The sequence below is a fragment of the Hyperolius riggenbachi genome, chromosome 2 (genome assembly GCF_040937935.1).
Source record: "Hyperolius riggenbachi isolate aHypRig1 chromosome 2, aHypRig1.pri, whole genome shotgun sequence".
Taxonomy (NCBI): Eukaryota; Metazoa; Chordata; class Amphibia; order Anura; family Hyperoliidae; genus Hyperolius; species Hyperolius riggenbachi.
In genome coordinates this window covers 465897730-465920536 of record NC_090647.1, presented here as the reverse complement: position 1 = coordinate 465920536, position 22807 = coordinate 465897730, and the positions used below count along the sequence as shown (strand labels likewise).

Genomic DNA, 22807 nt, shown 5'->3' with positions numbered 1-22807 from the left:
ATTGGATGGTTAGTGGCCACCTTTAGAAGGAAAAGGCTTGTGTGGGTTTCCTCAAGGCACTCGAGTTTCACCCATATTGGAAAAATACACCAATAATCTCATTTTTGCGCCCTCCCCCTCCCCTCAATATATACTTTAGCGCTGTAATTGTGGAGGCATTTTTAGTCCATCCATGAGAAAATAAAAGTTTATTAATAGAAGCCCCCTGACAGCACAATGTTGGCTTGACGAGGGATGATAACCCGCCTGAAACAGTTCTTGGCCAGTGTCTATCGCCACAACTTGTGACATGTATTTTGAGATGATGTAACAGTGTGACACTTATCAGGGGAGAACTGCTCAATATGTTAGGCAGATATTGTGTATGATTACTAGGAAATTAACTGCTTTATGAAGACAGTCAGTACATTATACTGAAACTTCTTATATCAACGTTACCTGGGAGTCCATCTCTTGCCGTTTAATTTGAGTTAGAGTCAAGGTAGAGAAGTCCATTGTGTCTGTAAAAATAAATAAATAAATTAGTGAAACATATTTTGATGTGCTACAAACAAATTATTGGCTCGAGAAAATTAGTATCAACACCCTCCTCCACGTTCAACTTTTTCTTTCCACAGAATTGCTGAGAGCTGTGTGATCACGTAACATCTGATGCCCGAAGTACCCCTCTCCCCTATACTAAAGAAACATTACAATCTGAAAGATGTAGGTGTGGCCAAGCTGCCACTCACCATTCTCCCTATCTGGAAGCAAAGGTGAATATGGCCTTCTCATTAGGCTGAATGGAGGGGAGTGGCTTGGCCTGAGAGGATCTCTTTACCAACAGGTTCTCAGGAAGTTTCAGAGGAAGATTGCTAGTTGGTAATTTTAAAGGATGCAGTAGGACAGGTAATGTGACTGCACTGCTGATACATAATTTCAGTTTATTTCAAACTTTTTTAAAATCACTTTTTAATCTACATTGGGCTTGATTCACAAAAGAGTGCTAACTGTTAGCACGGTCGTTTTCGCGCGAATTTTCGCATTGTGCGCGATCGCGAATTTTCGCGCGAAACGATAACGCTTTCGCGTGCAAACGCGAATTTTCGTGCGAAAACATTATCGATTTCGCAGTAAAATTTGCGGTTGCGCGCGAAAACGTTATCGTTTCGCGCGAAAATTCGCGATCGCGCGCAATGCGAAAATTCGCACGAAAACGGCCGTGCTAACAGTTAGCACTCTTTTGTGAATCAAGCCCATTAAAGGGAACATGAACCTTCTGGGTGCTGTAGAGGTTCCTATTAGTGTCGAGAATAGAAAATTACGAGTACAACTTGCCAGGGCCGGTTCTCTCATGAAGCAAGGTGAAACATTTGCATACGGCACAGAGATTACAGGCGCAACATTCTTGTACTGTGTATTTACACTAACAGCATGCAGTCAGAGTAGGAGGAGAAGCAAGAGGAGAGCTAGGTGAAAAAGTCATCATTTTGGAACATCAGCTTGTTGTGCAGTGTGAGGAGTATGACAGTGAGTGAGGAGGCAGGAGAACAGCAGTGTTTCCTTTGACTTGCACAGCAGAAGGGAGGAGGTGGCACTGCTGTCCTGACAGAGGAGGAATGGAGTGGCTGAGGGTGAGCAGTTTGTTTGTTTGTCACAGACTCACAGTCAGCCAGTGTGCTATTGTTTTGAGCTGCAGCATGTCATGTGAGAACATTAAATCAAGGACTATAGCTGAGGCAGTTCACTTGCGTTCCACGTCACTCCCATATGGAGGAAGCATGGGAGTGACGTGGAACGCAAGTGCATCAGCTGTAGGTGGCGAAATGGGTAAGTTAACCCCCCTCCACCACGGCCAGAATGTTGTACTTGTAATTTCGATTGCAAGTGGCGGAGCTCACCATGACTTCCCATGTCCTCTTCATTGCATCCGCAGCTTGCTGGAACCCTCCCGAAGCTCCATGCAGCACCCCTCTTCAGGAATGAGCATGACTGTACTGCACACGTGCGGGCATAGCTACACCTGCTCAAGTGCTGCCGTAATCATGCGTGGGCACTATGGTCACTCTCATACCTGAAGAAAAGCGCGGCCCTGATCTCCATTCTGACAAGCAATACCATCGGAATACCTCGGGGGTGGGGATTAATAGTTATGTATTTTTTTTTAACATGAAGTTTGTCTCGGTTACAATTTAATTTACTGTTGCACAGAAAGCAAGGGAGAGGGCAGAAAACAGTTAAACATGGAGGCAGGTTGTGAATCTGGCTTCAAACATATTTGTACTCTTTCATTATGTCTCAATCAGCACCAGGGCCAGGCCAAGGCAGAGGCGAGAGAGGCTCCATCCTAAGGGCGCCGTGTAGGAGGGTGCACAGCTCACTCAGCTATCATTCCCTATTGTGTTTGAAGCAGAGAGAAATAAGAAAAGGAGATGCATGGCAGTGACTGCAAGTCAGACAACTACAGATTAGGAGTTGCAGTGAAAATAGCATAATGAACAAAAGTGCTTAATTTTTACAATAATTATGTATAAATGATTTAGTCAGTGATTTCCCATTGTAAAATCTTTCCTCTCCCTGATTTACATTCTGACATTTATCACATGGTGAAATTTTTACTGTTGGCAGGTGATGTTAGTGAAAGTAGCTGCTGCTTGCTTTTTTGGCAGTTGGAAACAGCTGTTATTTCCCACAATGCAACAAGGCTCCTACAGTTTGATGTCAGCACCATGGTCCTGACATCACACTGTGGCAGGGGTTTCAACACAATATCAGCCATACAGAGCAGCCTGATGATCCGTTTGAGAAAAGGAAAACATTTCTGTAACGGTTGGGTACTGCAACTCAGACGTCTGATTATTAGGTGATCTGCAGAATCACCAATAATACAAGTATAGTAATACGAGATACTGAGAGAGTAGTGTATTGGTGCAACCGTAACTTTAATAGTTTAGTGAGACCTTACCAGTGGAGCTGATAAGGTACTATCAGTATAGTGACTGTATAGACTAGAACAGGCCTTTCCAGTGGAGCTGGAAAGGTGCTATCAGTCACTAATAGCGCAATAAGAGACTATCTCACCAGAAAAGCTGGCGAGCCAATAGTGTCTCACCAGTGGCGAGGGCCCACTGGTGAGTAGAAGGTCAGACAGGCCAAGTTCGGCAACAGAGAGGTAGTGTCAGTACAGAATCGTAAGGCAGAAGGATAACGAGTAGACAGGCAAAGGTTCAGCAACTAGTCAGAGAGGCAGAAGTACATAAACGCTAAGCAGAAAGCAAGGTCAGAGGAATAGCCAGAATCATACACAGGTAATCAAATACAATATAACAATAATCCTAGTCTTGGTGTGAAGTCCTTGGTTTCAACACATGGCACTGGTCTAAGGTCTGAGCGCTTACACAAAGTATTCACGACAGCAGACAGGGATTGAATGAAGACTGGAGGCTTAAGAAGCAGAGGTACGTTTCCAGCCACTCCCACCACGGAATCCGCCAATCCAAGCGGCGAGAGTCACCAGTGACGTCAGCCGACCGGCAGGTCAGCTGAGGCGCCTTCCGCCCGCATAAAGGTCCTGTCTCCGCGCGCGCCCGCGCGCGACAGAAACCTTATGAGCTGGAGATAAGACAGTCCTTGGCGTGCTAGACGCTGAGAGGCAGAACAAGACCCGCGAGCCAAACACAGAGGTGGCTGTGGTCATAGCCTGCTTGCCCACAGCCGCCAAGTTACTAGTTGTTACAATTTCTCATGGGAAAGGGGGTATCAGCTACTGATTGGGATGAAGTATAATCCTTCACGGTTTCTCTTTAAGGTGTTGGGGGCCCTGGGGCGCCTCTTAGTCTAATAGCAATCAGTGTGTGACAGCTGGGGTGGGAGGGATTGAGAGGTGCACTTTGGTGTCTCAGCCTTGGGTGCTGGAGGGCCTTGTCCCGGCTCTAATCAGCACATACACATGAAAAGGAACAGATGACAGAAATCACCAGCAGAACATTCTACTTGCCTACTTCTTCAATCTGGGATTTGACAGACTTGGTGGAAGCCACCACCCCAGCAGCATTGTGGTTCACCACCTTTGAGGCTTGTTGTAGTCTTGTCAGATTAGTACTGCCCTTCTCAGCCTTCACCTACAGTGATCAATTACAGAGAGAGCAGTAGCATATTAGATCTAAAATATCTGTTTTACAAAAGGCTTCTTTACAAACTTGCTGACTAAAACTTCGTAATACAGTCAGTAACCAATTCGATACAAACCAACCCAGGTAAACGAGAACTAGAGACTGAATGAGAAAGCCTGATTGGCTGCTGCAGCGCACAATAAACCATCACAGTAAAACCTTGGATTGCAAGTAACTTTGCAAGACAAGCAAAACATTTTATGAAATTATGACTTGGTAAGCAAGCAACGTTTTGATGTTTATTTAAAAATAGCTATGCTACTGGATTGTTTTAGGTATTTGAATGACGCTGTAGGTTAAGGGGGTGGAGGACTGTGAGAGTGGAGCATCTGATTTGCCTAAAATTGGTTATAAAAATGTAAATTAACTGTAAGGATTTCATCACTTTTAAAATGAAAATAACCTTTATGGCATGATTGTACATGTGGTTCTCCTTCCATCCACAAGCAAACATGTCATCAATGTAGAAATACTGAAATAATGAAATCTTAATGTTTCAAATGAAATTCTCATTGCTTATTTCAAATATAGGTAGCGCAGGGAAGGTGTTATTACTAATATATGCGTTTTAATTGGCATAAAATAAAATGTGTAAGACAATAAAAGATAATCTGGACAGTCTTTGTGTACTTTCCTGGGCTGCACTATAGCAGATGTGAATACATTTCGACATTTCTATTTACATAGAAAACACACTGTTCAATTGCATCAATCAATACTCTTGCACACTACCGTGTTTCCCCGAAAATAAGACAATGAGCCATATGCAATTCACTTTTTCACCTGAGTTTTCTCCTAGGTGATAATTTTAAATTTGTCAATAAAATGCCTTTTATGCCACCAGAAAGCAAGAAAATACTCAAAATAATTTTGATAGTACTTTTTCACCTACTCTTTGGTATTTTTTAGTTGAAAAGTGCTAGAAAGTTATTTTAAATCGAAGCTGAAAAATTAGCTCCTAGGAGAAAACTCAGGTGAAAAAGTGAATTGCATATGGGCCATTGGCTTCAATTCATCAAAGGGTGTTCGATAACAAAACCCCAGTCCTTAAAATACCGCATTCGGTATTTTACACTTCACTGTGCTAATTCATCAATATTTTCCCATGTGTGGTAGAGGTTCGTTAAGTTACCGAACTACTAGGCTTCAATTCATCAAAGGCTGTTCGATAACAGCAGAGTGGTGCAGAGCAGCTTGGAATGTCCCTGTGTTGTTACAAGCTGATAACAATAGAAGGCATCCAGACATCCCTTTAGATGTAAAGGTGTTATAGTTACTGTTATTTATACTGCCTCTGCTGCTCTGAATCTGTCGATCAGTCTTTCTTAACATTTTATTTATTTGCCACAACGTAGATGAACTTCCTGGAGACATTACAAATGCCATGCTTGGTGATTTCACCACCAGCATCTTTGCATTATCAAACAGGGCCTGAAAGGGTTACACCACCGAAGGGAATCTGGGGATATATTTTGACCCGTTCTCTCTGCACAGTGCCTGGGGGGTCTGAAAGCTTGTGTGGAGAAGCCTGTGTGACCTATCAGCAGCACTTGCAGGAGAACAGGGGCTGTTTCTATTGGCTGCCTGCTCCTGCTAATCATGAAAACATTCACACAGAAGGCTTTCGAAGCCTGTAACGACAGGGGAGAGCTTGAGATAAACACCGAATGTGTTAGCGAATGTGGGAACCTTGATGAATTAACATTTGTTGAGCACATGTCGGTAATTTATCTCATTGCTGTGTCATTTCAGCTTCTCATTCGGTAACAGCTTTGATGAATTAACATTTTCTAAAGTGCTCCCTTAAGTCAGCTGTTTTTAGCATTACCGAATGCGGTAATGCTTGATGAATTGAAGCCATTGTCTTATATTAATTTTTGCTCCAAAAAGTGTGCTTGGGCTTATTTTGAGGGGATGTCTTATATTGGCACTGCATGATATGTCCCATGCTGGCCACCTCTTATTGCTGCTCATTGTAATGTCACAGTGCCGATCAGGCACCTGTCATGTCATCCTCGCACACAGTTGATAAACCTGCTGTGTGCAAGGATGACGTGACAAGTGCCTGATCAGCACTGCACGATGTGTCCCCACGCTGGCCGCCTGTGTGAAGCCGCTGTACTGAAAGTGTAATCTACCTCTACAATCTAATTGGATCAAGCAGTCTGGGAGGCGGGATCATGGCCCGTGATTGGACCAATCATTGCACTCGCTGAGTAGCAACGAGTGCAGTGATTGGCCCAAAACCGGAGCATGATCCCGCCTCTGAGACTAATGTCCAATTAGAAACGGCCTCTTAATTGAAGAAAGCGATGAGCGGCACAGAGCAGCATGCAGCCTGGCATGAATGGCAAGTGTCCCGAAGACCTTGCAGAGACAGCAGCAAGATACCGGTAGATACAGCATCTAATTAGTGGTATGTGTCATGTGTGCTGCGGCTGGGGATATCATGTGTGCTGTGGCTGGGGATATCATGTGTGCTGTGGCTGGGGATATCATGTGGGCTTGGGGCTAGGTCTTATATTCGGAGGATGCCTTATATTAAGAGAATGAATGACATTTCAACTAGGTCTTATAATCAGGGGATGTCTTACTTTAGGGGAAAGACGGTATATGTTGATCAATAGTTGTAGAGAATTTGCACACGCTACATCTATCCCCTCTCACACATAGCCATCTGATGTGCCAATGCCATTCTGTAGTCTGTGCGCATGTCCCCTGCACGCCCCTGGCTTAGTGACATATTCCCTGCCGGACAGGAAGTAGATAATTGGGATTGCCCGGCATAATCACGTTGTTTCGCACCGCAGCCAACGTGTTTCAATTTTCTGCGTTTTTCATTGACTAACATACATTCGCTGAATCGCTTTGGAAGCCCAATGGTAATGTGCTGTTGACTTTGCGGCGGGTCGGTTGCCCATCAGGCACATCCGGTGCAACACGACACAACTGGGGCTTGATTCACACAAGAGTGCTAACTGTTAGCACGAGCGGTTTCGCACGGATTTTCGCATTGCGCGCGTTCGCAAATTTTCCCGCGAAACAATAACGTTTTTGTGCGCAAACACAAATTTTCATGCGAAAATGATATCAATTTCGCTTGAAAATTCGCGTTTGCGCGCAAAAACGGTTTAGTTTTGGGCAAAAATTCACGATCGCGCGCAATGCGAAAATTCGCGCGAAAACTCCCGTGCTAACAGTTAGCACTCTTTTGTGAATCAAGCCCCAAGTGTGCTAGGCCCCATTGCTTTGTCCTTACATTACCCTGCAGTAAAACAGGGTAACGCAACGCACACTTGCAAGGCAAATGTAAAAGGGGCTAAAAGCATTCCTGTGCTCTGTAAATACACATCAGGTCTTTGCTTTTCTCTTTGCCAAGTGTGCAGAAGAGTGAGGGAGATTGTGACATATGACTTCCTTCTCTTTCAGCACTTTTTGACACTGGATCCTTTCCGGGTTAATGGAGGGGAGAGAACAATACTGGGGTGTACACAGCGGGCTTCAGGAAGAGAAGCAAGAATAATTCATCTTTCTCAAGGGTAGATACGAAATATGTCACTTAGGCCTCTTGCACACTACATGCAATTTCGATTTTTTTAGATGATCCAATTTTTGTTTCTGATTAAAAAACACGTAGCATTGGATGGTATAAATAATCGGAATCGCATGTAGTGTGCAAGAGGCCTTACTTTGAGTGAAATGTTGTGTACACATGACATGAATATTTGCTGGGAAAATTATTTGGCTAGAGGTAAGCTTTATTAAGAAGGCATTGTTGTGGTTTTTTTTTTGTAGATTATGAAGTTGAATGTTATAAATGCGTTAAGCCCCATTCCACTTAAAAGCACAAAATTGTTTTGCGGGAATGATGTTTCCATGATTATATGCGGAAAACTCACTGGACACTGTGGCGATTTTTCTGCGATCGCGTTTAGCACTTCTATAGCACTGAAACGCGATCGGCAGGAAATCGCCTGAAAATGGTGCAGACTACGCGTTTGCCGATTTGCATTAATCGCCGGCGATTAACGCAAATCGCCCAAGTAAGAACGGGCTCATAGGGTTTTATAGCACTAGCGCTTTAAAAAGCGCTAGTGCTTGAGCATTTTGAGCCGGCAAAACGCTCTAGTGTGAATGGGGCCATACACTGTGTTTAAGTGTAAGCAGTTTTCCTTCTTTTTACATTGGACACAGTTTTGCAAGCCCCAGAGGATGCTATTTTTCACTTTTTTACAGTGCTGGGTCTGATTGTATTACTACAGCAGGCTGACTCTCCTGCACAGCACTTCCTGTTAAACCACTCAGTACAATAGCTATTCTAAAAGACTTCAGAGTGATACAGTTCGCTGTAAAGTTTGCAGGGCTGGCGCTGCCATTAAGGCAAAGGAGGCAATTGCACCAGGGCCCCCAAAAGCTGCTGGGCCTCCCTGCGCTGCCGGAACTCCACGACTGCTCCCGAGGCCCCTGTAATATGTGCGGCTGGCTGCACAGCATTGCAGCGCTGTGTAGGCAACACACATCTGCTCTACATCCCTCACAATTCCTTGCAGCACATACTGTTTGTACCAGGTGACGGCTCGCTGGCTAGGAGTGGTCACCTGGTATGAGAAGTAGTAGATGCAAAGGATTGTGGGGTCTGTAGTACGGAAACGTGTGGCCTCTGCATATTCTATGCAGTGCTGCAATGTCATACATAACTAGCGCCTCTCCCTTGGTCAGGGGGATGTGCAGCGCGCCAGACCTTTGGTGGTGTTGGTGGAGGGGGCTCCCACAGGTTACCTTTGCCCCAAAGCTTAAACAGGCCTTGCAAGTTTGCTGGCATTTTTTAACTATATGCAGTTGGCCATATTTACTCTTTTATGGAAAATTATCCATTATCCTCGTCTATGAATCATTTATGTAACTAAAAAACATGTTTTTATATAGTTTTGTATTCTCTCAATGGAACACTGAAGGAGCCATATGCCCAGATTCTGAGTGCCTCTCCTGCCCAAAGCCATTTATCTCATCTAACTCTATAGTATCAAGGCCTAGGTGCTGGGCCCACTGCTTACCCCATGAGGACCTGCAGCTGGGGACAAGACCAGGACGTAACTAAAGCCTGGCAGGCCCCCAGCGTCAGTCTAGGAGGTGGAAAAACTGAGGAAATCCACCTGCTGGCCAAGCAGCAGTAACCCTGTGTTATTACTCCCAAAAGAAACCTGCAGCAAGTCTTCACTGTGAGCTGCAACACCTGATTACTGCTGTTTGGCCAGCAAGTGGATTTCCTCAGCTCTTCCAGCTCCCAGTCCGACACTGCAGGCCCCCCAGCAACACTAAGATGGCCGAGCTACTGCCAAACCATTACTGTCCCCCTTGCAAGCAAAGACTGGCAGAACGGTGTATGCTACCTGTCAACGGTGGTAACGATACATCTTCTTCACTCCTCTCTTCAGCCGCATCAGACACGCATCTCTTCAGCCTTGTGACAAATGATGCATATCATATAACATGCATGAACAGGAGCTGCAAAGAGTTACACTGTATGGTGTGGCTGAAGAGAGGAGTGAAGAAGACGTGTCACCAGCCCCTCTGACAGGTAATATATGATGCCACTGCTGCAGTTACAGTCGGGCCCCCTTGCCACACTGGAGCTTGAGGGGGCTCTTGTTACTCCCATGGACTAGACATGACTAAAGCCTTGTTTTGCCTCCTGGCTTTGGCAGCCCTCCAATCCCCCCCCCCCCCCCATTACTTTCTTGTTCTCAAACAGACAGAGGCATAACTACAAAGCACAGGGTCCCCCAGCAAAACAATGCCCCTCTCCCTCCCCCGACTGTTCACACCCTTGCCTACCACTGGTGACCCTCACAGCCAGGGGGCCCGTCTTGCAAGAATCATAAAACAAGTGTGGACATTGTAATCTTCATGCCCATAACAAATCTATCCACAAACACACCTGATCTGAAGGATGGACCTCTTCACAGGAGGAAGTAACATAGCAGTTGGGGCCCCCTTACAGCTCTAGGCCCTTCTGCGGTCACAGGGCCTGCTCCCCTGTAGTTATGCCCTTACAAAGAGAGCTGCCTGAGCCTGGCTTCAAGTGAATAAAAGTATGGGGAATTTGGTGGTTTTCGAGAAGGATGTACTGTAGTTCTAATATCTAATATTTTCCCATCTAGAAAGATGCCATACAGCAAACAAGTCAGAACGTGTTTGGATCATCAATCAAGATTAACGTATAACGTTTGGCTTTTGTTACTTGTCAGTTATTTATATTAAGCCATACCTTAGAGGCCGCCACAAGCTGAGCTGTGCTTGCTGCAATTTCATGAGAACAAACAATGAGGTCTTCAAACTTCCCTTGTCCCTGAACAACCAGATCTGCAGCATCCCTGGAAGGGAAAATAGTGATTTACATGTCACAGGTCAATGCTCAAACGATCATAGGAGAAATACAGGGGCTGATTTGTCAAGGTGGGGCAAAATTCAATGACTACAACTCCTCTAGGAGATGTTCCACTTTTTACCAGGTTTCTTTGTGCCTTTCTTGATAAATCTGCCCCACAATGTCTTGCAAAAGTATTCAGAAATCTAAAGAAGTAAAGAACATAAAGGAAATCTTCAAATTTCCCCATCTGGAAATGGACTAGTCCAAATTCTGTGAGCAAGAGGTTGCGGGTTGTCCAAATAATACTACCTACTGGAAGTGACAGCTTCATAGGAAATTATTCATTCACAGTGCATTTTACTTTGGGACAACTGTACATCTTTTATGTATGCATGCATATTTTACATTTTACAGTTTTCACCATAGTTGACATCACAATGCCTGAAGATCAGCTCTATGATCAGGGCCGGAGCTACCATAGGAAAAAATAGGCAGTTGCCCCAGGGCCCCAGAGCCTGTAGGGGCCCCCAAGTTGTACCTCCCCATCTGAACTGTTGCTCCCCAGGGACACTGCAGAGTCTGTTAAGTTGGGGGATGATTGAGGGAGGGTCAGCAGCCAGCTCAGGGGCCCAGGAGGAAAATTTGGCTGCAACAAAGGGCCTCTGATGACGCTTTTTGGTCGGGGTGGTGTCTGTTGGGGCCCCCCAGGCTAATCTTGCCCTAGGGCCCCATTGTTACTTGAACCGGCCCTGTCTATGATAATGCTCAAATAGGGAAGAGGGTTACCATGCAAATAATGTACAACAACATAATGAACTGTGTAACAATACAAAACATGCGTAAAATCAAAATGGTTAAATTAGCTTACACTAATTGCAATTGATGATTGACATTTGAAAACATTAGGTGGCTTGAATGGGGAGAAGAACTGGCAGATTCACCATCATAAGATTAGGTGTAACATTGAATAGAGGATGGAGGGCTTTGTGTGTACAGGAAACTACTATGCGCCAACCAAGTGTTATGATTGAAAGTCGTAACATGTTTAATTCGCATAGTGGTAGTGTATAATACAGAGTATAAAAAGTCATGTCACTAGCTGTTACTCAGAGAAGCTCAAGTCACAAGACAATCCCTACCACAGCTATATTCTAACATCCCTACCATAATCTAAAGGCTGACTCGGTAAGGGGGCGATAACGTGTGTACAAGCGTGTGTGCAGTGGCCCCCAACGGCTGTGCAGCAAGCGATCTGCCCAATGGATCAACTTGCCAACTGACGGCCAACTCCTTTGTGTCGTCGCTCCCTCACCATCTGCGTAACGTCATGTATACGCCACTCCATTATCCCTTTGCCACCCGTATAGCAACAGACACGTTGTCAGCTACACAGCTGACTCCACGTCTGTACAGGCCAGCCCAGTGATGTCGCCCAGGGGATCAGGTCCCAAACATCAGTCAGAGGTGTGTACACACCAATTTATTTGTATTGTGTGGGCAAAGTAAAGTTGCCATGACAGACACATATGGATTGGGGTGCATTACAGGTGTGGTAATCTCTGGTGGGGACTCTGTAGTGGTTGGTTGGAGATGATTTTTAACTGTAAGCTGGTAAAGAGGCATGGTCCTCTCTGGAGGTAAAATATGTTATGAGAGTTTAAGGGCACCAACCTGTAGAAATTGACCCTCTATCTACAGTGCATTGATGCAGAAAGCCTTATGATGAAATCCACGAAACCAAGTGTAACCAAAAAAATGTCAGAATGCCCAGGTGGATGGGTGATCGAGTGGCAACACTGAACAGCTTACAGCTATTTTGCATGCATGTATGCTTGGTCGCAGCCAAACAGTGTTTGCTGGCCTCAGTGCCCTGGGCCCCATTTTTCCACTTGCTACACTCACAATTTATTTGGACGATATTTGTAAGCTGGTGGCGTCATCCACTGTAGAGTTGATGCACCCCGTATAGTGTTTTATACTGCAAAACGGAATCGCAAATGCCAAACAGTGCGATTTTACAATGCGATTTTTCTGCTAATGTATTTTTGTGATTTTTACTGGACATTTGGAACACAAGAAGAAAAGCAGAAGAAATGTTGCATACAGGACTTTTGCAAAGATAAAAGATAATCCTCAACGCTCTCTATTGCATTCCCACACGCTGTGAAGCCTGCAGGCACCTTGTGCTCAATATTGGTGCTCTGATGAGCTTTGATGGTGGCGGAAGGCCGAAACCTGATAAGGAAGGAGAGCGGGCATTCTCTGAGCTATAGTCTGGTGACTTCCTTAGCCAGGGATGGATTTACCATAAGGCATTGTAGGCACATGCCTACAGGCGCCTGATGATGGAAAGGCGGCTCACTCCCCTCCCTGAACACCTCCCTCCCTCCTTCCCTATACAGAGTCCTGATGAAAGTGTAAATGAGAGGTTACCCACCCTGCTCTTGGCACTTCAGTCAGGGGCACCTCTAGCTACTTAATACTGAGGTTCCTCTAGCTACCTCATACTTGGGACATCTCTAGCTTCTTAAAGGGAAGGTTCAAGCAAAATAAAAAAAATGAGTTTTACTTACCTGGGGCTTCTACCAGCCCCATGCAGCCATCCTGTGCCCTCGTAGTCACACACTGCTGCTCCAGTCCCCCGCTGGCAGCTTGCCGACCTCGGAGGTCGGGGACCGCATTGCGTACGTTTTTACGCATTCCCGCTAGTGCAGGAACATTAACACATACATTTTTACGCGTTACTGGTTTAATGCGTAAATTTTTACGCATTGAACCAGTAATGCGTAAAAGTGTATGTGTTAATGTTCCTGCACTAGCAGGAATGCGTAAAAATTTATGCAATGCGTCCCGCCGACCTCCAAGGTCGGCAAGCTGCCAGCAGGGGACTGGAGCAGCAGTGAGTGACTACGAGGGCACAGGATGGCTACATGGGGCTGGTAGAAGCCCCAGGTAAGTGAAACTCATTTTTTTATTTTCCTTGGACATTCCCTTTAATAATGAGAGTACTTCTGACTACTGAATACTGAGGGTCACCTGTAGCTACCTATGACGAGCAAGGGTAATAAGGAAGATGTGACAGTTGGGACAACCAGCACACTTGTGGTGCAGTTTGATGGGAGTTTGTAGGTTTATGGAGGGTGAAGTCTGGAGTGCCAGGACATCTGTGCCTATAGGCTCCTGAGAGGTAAATCCGGGCCTGTCCTTAGCACGTTACTAGTTATTGTGCAATAGTGTATTGATGCGTCTTAAAGCAAAAGGGTCCAGTGTGCATGGACCCACAATGTGAGTTTGTGTTTTCTTTTAATGATTTTGAGTTGTTGCAATAAAGTGTACCCACCTGTGTATGAACTAAGCCCTGACTCCTGCATATATGTTTTCGGTGATGGTCACTGTGTCTAATATTGAGCACAAGGTGTCTGCAGGCTTCACAGTTTGCGGGAGTGCAATAGAGAGTGCTTAGGATTATGGTATCTTTTGTCTTTAACATACTGTTCCATGGTGGATTGAAAAACCTCTGGCTGCTGATTGATTATTAATATACTGTGCTTATATTACATCTGCATACTAATACATACTAATAAAAGGGTTCCTGTGATTTTCATTATTTTGCTGATGACCTTGCGTTTTGTGATTCGCATGGGATCTAAAACATCGCAAAATCACGTGTAGTATAAAACAGCCCTAAGGAATTCTTCACTATTGTGACATAACCATTAAAAGTTCATAAAACACCAACTGCTTTCGGAACCACATCATACAGCATAGCAATATCTATACTGCAATACTGAAATATTTGTTAATATGATAATGTGAAATGATTTTTTGACTTGCTATGGATACAAATTGTGTTTTATATCCATACAAGGGCGAATAGCGTGGTAATGGTAATTTAGGCACTGTAAACTTTATCGGATATTTTTATGACCTCTCTTAGAGCGGAACTACAGTCAAAATTTCCCTTCTACTGCAATAGATTAGTGACATTGTTATAAATTCTCAAAACAGGTTCTTTCCCAAAAAAAAAAAAAGTTCCTGATGGGCTTATTTACTTTCATTTTCTGCAGGAAGTCTTATCAGTGTGCTCTCCAGGGTGCAAAGTGATTGCTGTTCTATCCCTGACTGCAGGAGATCAGGGTGATTTTTAGCAGAGATTTTGTGTGTGGTTCTCGCAGACTGAACTGGATATTACATTATTATCCAAGAAGGCTACTGCTACACTAACTAGCTGTTGTGACTAGGGGAGACTTGGGTGAAAGAGAGGTAGGAAACTATATAGTCAATGAGGAGTTCGGAAACAGGTGCTCCCATCTATAAATAAGAGCAGCTGCACTGCTTAGGATGCCTTGCGCAGTTGCACAGAGCAGCTGGGCTTTTTCCAAGTAGCTCTATACTACTATGGAGGTGTGAGGCATCCTGCGCCGTGTGGCCACACTCATTCACGCACAGCCGAGTGCACTTTTCGACAAGCCCTTTTCAAAGAGGTTTGGTTGGTCACTGTGCTAGATTGGTGGAGACAACGGGGACGGGAAAAGCCTTTGGCTTTCCTCTTCTGAGGGACGGCACATTTTATCTTTTAGGTGTCCGTTAAGCATGTGGTTTTGATTTAAATGCCGTTTTAAGAAGGCTAAGCTTCCTTTTCATCTACATCAAGTCTGTAGTATGTAATGTTATGTAGTTAAGAACCTGTCTTCTATACCGTAACCTTGGTGGTAGTTTAGTATTACAGGTTTGGTGAGTAAATAGGATGACACAGTGTGGGTACTTACACCATCAGCGTAGCTCCCCACCCCACTGCCTTGGAAGCAGAGATGAGACCTTCTGTCCATCGTGAGTTTCTGGCATAGAACTCTTTCGGAGATGCTGCGCCCTGCAGAAGAATTATCACACAGTAAAAGTACTGCCAGTACAAAGACCCTGCGCATAATGTTCTTATGCTACAACATCCTTTGTTGCAATGCATGCTGCCTTGTCAGCGTAAGTAACTGTAAAACTGCTGTGTGTTCTCTGCGCACAGCAACTTTACTGAACTTTCGTCAATGTCTAATGTCAGTGAGAAAAGACCCTGGTGATTTAAAAGTCATGAGCTCAAAGGAAGAAATAATCTTATGCCAACGTCACTTGAGCAGTAGCCTATAGAAAGAGGAAAGTCCGCAGAAAGTTAGAATGTAACAGGAACACTATAGCAAAAAGCCATGAGGTGAAGCTTCTTAGAAAATTATGCTAAATACAGTTTCCTTTCTAACAACAAGAGGTATTTACAACTATCAAGCTTTATGTGAGCAAGAAAGTACCCCCATAATGCATTACTTCCACTCAGTAAGTGACTATGCAAATCATTCCATTACTTAAAGAGGAACTCCAGTGAAAATAATGTAATAAAAAAGTGCTTCATTTTTTTTTTTTTAAAAAACATGTTTTATTTGGATTTTTATATTTAACAGTACCATCAGTAGCAGTGTTCAGTTATACAATAGGAGAGTATAGTTCAATGTTCTAGTCCTTGAACAGCATCTTAGGTGAACAACAACATGATTTAATTTGCAGTTGGATTGTATGGGCTAGAACATTGGGAGGCTACATTTTGGTAGTCCATCCTAGTGCAGAAAATTATGTTACTAACAAATAGAAAAGGTTAGCTCGATTTATGCTTTAACAGGAACCCTAAATTTTTTTATAAACACCCACCCTCCCCAAACAAATAGGTCTATGCTCTCTCATTTCAGGGGATTATTATCCATGATCCAGCTGTATTGGGTTGGCTCAGGGGATAAGACTTTAAGGTGTTATTTCCAAGGGGCCCAGGGTGCCTAGAAGTTGTTCAGTACAATACCAGGACGTATATTTGAAAGGTTCCATTAAACTGTTAATCTCCTCACGAGAAAACATTATTTTAATGTACGGCTTCCATCTCCTGAAAAACTTTTTAGCCTGCTTTTCTTTATGGAGCAAAGTGTCAGTTTTATCCATAACATACAAGTCTAGCATTTCATCCTTAACATCTTGAATGGTGGGGGTGGAGGGGTATATCCATCTGTTGTAGATAGCTTTTTTTGCTGCAGCAAGAGTTAGATGCAGAATGTCTGGGGTTCTGGGGGGTTCAGTGGATTATTATCAGTTTTTTCAAATGAGTGGAAAAGAAATAATATTGGATTACATATATGATGGCCACATCCTAGTCTATCCAGGAATCGAGAGACTTGTTCCCAAAAGCGTATTATCTTCGGGCAGAACCATATACAATGTGCTAAGTCAGCACTGGGATGTCCACACTTAGGACATTCGGGCTTATAATTTGGGGGGGGGGGGGGGGGTGTTTGTATTTAATATTGAAAGCGTATTTGGCGTTGTGTAATAAGAAAAGGTGAGATTCTCGCCACGTTTCGCTAATGATAGTGCTTTTGTATGTACCCAAACCCTCTAAAATTTTATCTGTAAGTTGGGGATGAGAGAAGTATTTTGTCCATCTTTGAAAGACCTGGGAATTGTATTTTTTTGAATTAAGATCTTTTAGGCCTCTATGCAAATGGGATAGGGATTGTCTCTCGGTTCCTGGTTGAAGGAAACGATCAAATGGAGTTAACCTTGACACTGAGGACACAGAGCTCAGGTGTTTATGTGTGTAGGATCGTATTTGTCCATACATCAGGAAATCTGATCTCGGTATACCCCAGTATCTATTCAACTCAGAAAACGTCCACCAGCGATTTTCCTTAATGTTGAATAACTGGCCTAAGGATTTGATGCCTTTAGTTTCCCATCTAATGAAGGCATCATGTTGCATTCCTGGCGAAAAGTCAGGTGTGCCCCATAGGGGTAGATATTTGGAGATTCTCCATGGGAGATTAAACATTTTCCGTATTTCCTTCCAGGTAACTATTGTGTCTCTAATCACTATATTGTGTTTCAATCTGAGGGGGAGATTAGGGCATGAAGAATGTAACAGACCTGAAAGAGTCCAGGGTTCGGCTAGTGAGCTTTCGAGGTCATAGTTAGAGAATTCAGAGGTGTGAGACATCCAGTCTCGAATATGACGTGCCATACATGCTAAATTGTACAGCCTTATATTGGGCAGATTTAGGCCACCCAGTTCTTTAGGTAACTGTAACTTGTGGAGGGCAATTCTGGGTTTTTTGTTTCTCCACAGGAACCTGGCGATCTCTTTGTTGAGTAGTATAATATCTTTATGTTAATAAAAGCGGAAGGGTCTGCATAGGATACAGTAATTTGCCAAAGGTGATCATTTTGATTAGAGCACTACGTCCTGTAACATTTAAAGGAAGATTGTGCCAGGAGCGTATTTGGGATATCAACTTAGGAATAAGGGCAGAGATGTTTAGTTGGTAGAGGGAGTGAGGATCTCTAGTTAATTGTATGCCAAGATATGTAACTGGACCTTTTGTTATATGTAGTCCTAATGGGTTAGGTGAGGGGATATGGGCTTTGGATGAAAGGTATAGTAGTTCGCTTTTAGATTGATTTATTTTAAATCCTGATTCTTTTCCCACGTCTGCTATTATCTGGAGTATATTTGGGACTTGCATGAGGGGATCGGTTAGAAAAATAAGGATGTCATCGGCAAATAATGTTTGGGATACCCTTGTCTCTCCTATTTTAAATCCTGGTATGACCGAATCAATTAGTCTAGTAAGGGGTTCGAGGGCAATATTAAAAAGCAGGGGTGAGAGGGGGCATCCTTGCCTGGTGCCCCGTTGAAATGGAAAGGGGTCTGAGAGGAAGCCTGGGGTGTAGATACGAGCTTTCGGTGTGGCATACATTAATTTGAACAAATTGAGGAACTCGCCTGAGAATCCCATCTTGTCAAGAGTAAGAGTAAGCCAGTCCCAATTCACTGCATCAAATGCTTTCTGTGCATCAAGCAGCAATATAGCTGCATTTTGATGAGTAATGGGATAGGCTTTAACTTGTTCCATGACCACTAAGAGTTTGCGAATATTAGATATTGCTGATCTGCCTCTAATGAATCCTGCTTGGTTATTATGGATAAGTTTCGGCATAAAGGTGGCTAGTCGGTCTGATATGAGTTTTGTGAGAATTTTTAGATCCTGGTTTATGAGGGAAATGGGGCGATAGAATTCCGGTAGGGAGGGGTCTTTGTTTTTCTTGTGTATTAGTTTAATATAGGTTTCATTCCCTGAAGGGATGAATTTTTTACCAGATAGTATGTCATTGTAAAGAGTCTCTAGCGTAGGAGATATCTGTATCTTGAGGATTTTGTATAATTCCGAAGGGAGGCCATCTGGGCCTGGTGCTTTGTTATTTGCTAGATTAGTGATGGTTGCCGTTATTTCTTGAACTGTAACCGGAGCGTTTAGTTGGGCTAACTCTTCTGGGTCTAGTTGGGGTAGATGTACATTGTTGAGGATCTGAGCACTGTTTGTCTTATTACTTGTGGAGGGAGAAGTGTATAAATTGGCAAAGTACTGTTTTAAAATGGTATTTATTTCTTTAGGATGATTTCTTAGCGTACCTGTATCGTCCTGTACTGCTGAGATAGGAAAGGGGTCAAATCCTCCTCTGGCTATTACAGCTAGTAGTCGACCGGCCTTGTTGCCATATTTAAAATATTGCAACTTTTTGTACGGTTGCATATGTATTTCTCTCATCTTGAGCCATTGATCTGTTTGGGATTTGATTTTGAGCCATTGTGTTCTATTTTGAGTAGAGGGTGTGTTTTTATAGGAGCGGTATGCTTCTCTGGATAGTTGTACATGTTTATTATATTCTTGGTTTGCTTTTTTCCTTTTTGCTGATGTGTAACCTAAGATTCGGCCTCTTAGCACTGCTTTAGCAGTATCCCAGAATAGTTGGGGTGTATCTGTATGTTTTTTGTTATCGTGATGATATTCTAGCCACCAATTCTGAAGTAGAAGGTGGAATTCTTCGTCAGCATATAATTGGGTTGGGAACCTCCAGAGAATGTCGCTACCTTTGGGGGTTTGTTGGGTAAATGTAGCTATTGTGGGCGAATGATCTGAGATAAGGAGATCAGATATAGTTGCGTCTATCAGTCGTTGAGTTAGTGAACGATTGACAAATAAATAATCTATCCTCGAGAAGGAGGAATGTGGGTGGGAATAGAATGTATATTCCCGATCATAGGGATGGAGATATCGCCAGGTGTCCTGTAGAGAAAGGGTTTCAACCATCTCAGCTAATGGTGTAATAGAAGTGGGGGAGGAGAGCTGCCTTGTAGCTACATAGGTCTTGTCTTCCATCACATGCATAATATCATTGAAATCACCCCCCATTATTAGATTAGAGTGCAGCTGTTGCGTTATAACAGGTAATAGTTTCTGGTAAAACTCTTTTTTGCCCTCATTTGGTCCATATATATTAAAGATCACTATTGTATCCCCGGGTAGTGTGATGCGTACAGCTGAACATCTTCCTTGGGTGTCACAATATATTGATTCTGCTTGGCACTGTAGTCGCTTACTTATTAGGATAAGGACTCCCCCTTTTTTATTTGGTGTGGGTGATCCCATGCAGTGAGCTACCCATTTTTTTTTCATAAAATTAAGTTCGTGAGATTTTAGGTGGGTCTCTTGAAGTAGGGCAATATCTGCCTCAAGAGATTTGAGGTGGCGTAATACTTGGGTTCTTTTTATTGGGGATCTGAGTCCTTTTATATTCCAGGATATTATTTTTATTGTTGATTTATTGGCCATATGTATAAATTGGGCGGTGTTCAGCTATAAGCATCAGATCAATTATAGTTATATGTTGGGAGAGATGTTTATAATCTTCGTGTTGTGTATTGAGGAGTAACCCCTGAGCGAGCATAGACCAAAACCCCAAGTTATAAAAGAAGAAAAACAACATTAGCCTGGTGCATGAAATTACAACAAACATAGTACTATCTATAGATGCGGCTGGTAGTAGCATCAGCCATTGTTGGGAAAGTTGGGTAAAACAGAAAGCTAATAGCAATGACAATAATATAGGGATAAGAATAGAGATAAGAGTGTGGCAGGCAGTAACTAAGAAAATGATCACATAGGGAACTTCGCTTCTTCCCTGCATCCACTAGGCATCTTAGCATCCGAAGCCTGAAGTTCAGTTACCCACTACAGCAGTATGACAGTGATGGGAAGTAATAATATAGTGTTTATTTGAAGATAAGAAGAAAAGGACCAGTAGCATAAAGGGGAATACTGCTCTGAGGTAACCCCCATGCTACTAGGAGGTGTATTCACTCTGGATCTTTCCGAGGAGACTTGGGTGGCGATTGATTCTGCGGAGGAGCAGTTTTGCGTGAGGAAGAGGGGGTCGAGTGTGCAGCCATCAGGTACTTGTCTGCGTCTTTGGCGCTTTTAAAGAAGTGCGTTTGTCCGTCATCATCGGTGATCCTGAGCACTGCAGGATATAGCAAAGCGAATTTGATTTTTTTTAACGCTAAGAAGGAGCATGCCTTGGTGAAAGATTGCCTCTTCTCAGTCACTTCCAGGGAATAGTCATTAAATAGACGGATTCTGGACTCCATATAGGAGAGAGGAGTGTTGCCAGATTTAAATGTGCGTAGCAGTTTGGCCTTGGCGCCATAGTCTAAGTATCGTGCCATTACTACTCTTGGAGGTAGTCTTGAGGTAGGGGCCCGAGGGGGTCCGATTCTGTGTGCTCTCTCGATTTTAAACTCTCCTGCCAGCTTTAGCAATTGGGGCAGATTCGTTTCGCAGAACTCGATCAGTGTGTCAGGACCGCATGTCTCAGGGAGGCCTACGATGCGTATGTTGTTGCGCCTCGACCTGTTTTCTAGGTCCTCGATCCTGCTGTGGTATGTTCTATTCTGTCTGGTAATGAAGTCTATGGTATGGAATGCCTCGTCTAGGTCATCCTCACACTGCGCAATGCGCTTTTCTGCTTCATCCATTCTAACCGAATGTGCGTGTAGTTTTTGATTGATGCCTGTGAGGGCCTTAGATATGGCTGCCTCTACGGCGGATTGGAGCTCTGGGGCTAGGATTCTCATAACCTCCTGTGCCATGTTCTTGTAGTTTATATGGGGAGATGCGCTCTTACCGTCTTCCGATGGAGCGTTTGACTCTTCATCCCATTCTGGCTGTGAGGAGCGGTCATCTGAGCGTAGGCCGCGTTTCCGCGAGGTGGGCGCCATCTTGTCTCTGGATCGAGTGTCGGCTAGATCCTGATCTTTGCGGGCCGAGCGAGTCAGGTAGCGGTCCATTGCAGATCTGTTGATAGGCTGTATTGTGAGCCACTCAGCGGTGTAAGTGCCGAGTGATTTGGAGAGGTTTTCCCGCTGTAGTGGGTCAGGCTTGTCGGAGCTCCGCTCTCGTCCTCCTTACATGCAGGCGCCGGAACCGGAAGTCAAAGTGCTTAATTTTTACAATAATTATGTATAAATGATTTAGTGAGTGGTTGCCTACTGTAAAATCTTTCCTTTCCCTGATTTTCAGCCTAACATTTATCACATGGGCCTCAATTCACTAAGCTTTATCAAACGTTTGATAATTTGCCTCATGGGTAAAATCTAATTTTGAATTCACTACGGTGTTATTTATCGAATGTTTTATCGATAAAACTTTCAATACATCTATAACTCCACAGTGAATTCAAAATTAGATTTTGCCCATGAGGTAAATTATCAAATGTTTGATAAAGTGTTTGATAAAGCGTAGTGAATTGAGGCCACTGTGACATTTTTACTGCTGGCACGTGATGCCACTGGAAGGAGATGCTGCTTGTTTTGGCAGTTGGAAACAGATGTTATTTCGCACAATGTAACAAGGTTCCACAGTGTGATGTCAGGACCTCAGAGCTGTGAGGCACTGACATCACATGTGGGAGGGGTTTCACCACAAAATCAGCCATACAGAGCCCCTGATGATCCATTTGAGAAAAGGAATAGATTTCTCATGGAAAATGGGGTATCAGCTACTGATTGGGATGCAGTTCAATTCTTGGTTATGGTTTCTCTTTAACTGCAGGGCCAGTTTTAGACTTTCTGCCAGCTGAAGAAATGCATTGTGAGGACAACTCCGCCTAATGTGTGTACAAAGCCGAACCAGAGAGAGTAGACAAATCGGGCTGTGCATTGCAAGCACTGGGACTATGCTTACCTCCCTCTGCTTCCTCCAAGCCAGCATCTGCTCCTCCCTGTTGGCCCAAAGCATCCCGGGCACTGATCTCCAGGAAGTCAGGAATGTGCTGCACCACATCACTCATCCACTCTCAGGGGAGGACTGGCCAGGGGGGAAGGGGGGAAATTTCCCCCCAGGCTGCCTCTCATTTAATGATTTAGGGC

The 22807-nt window shown here is 43.9% G+C and overlaps 1 protein-coding gene across 1 annotated transcript in view; it reads right to left on the bottom strand.

The window, feature by feature from the left end:
* HIP1 (huntingtin interacting protein 1) overlaps window positions 1–22807 on the bottom strand; it is a 124865-nt gene that overhangs the window by 5785 nt on the left and 96273 nt on the right. The window contains exons 23-26 of the mRNA XM_068266359.1: window positions 15291–15391; window positions 10420–10525; window positions 3977–4100; window positions 439–500 (exon numbers count right to left, since the gene is read on the bottom strand). Coding sequence (XP_068122460.1) covers window positions 439–500; window positions 3977–4100; window positions 10420–10525; window positions 15291–15391 — 393 coding nt within the window. The remainder of the gene's footprint in view (window positions 1–438; window positions 501–3976; window positions 4101–10419; window positions 10526–15290; window positions 15392–22807) is intronic.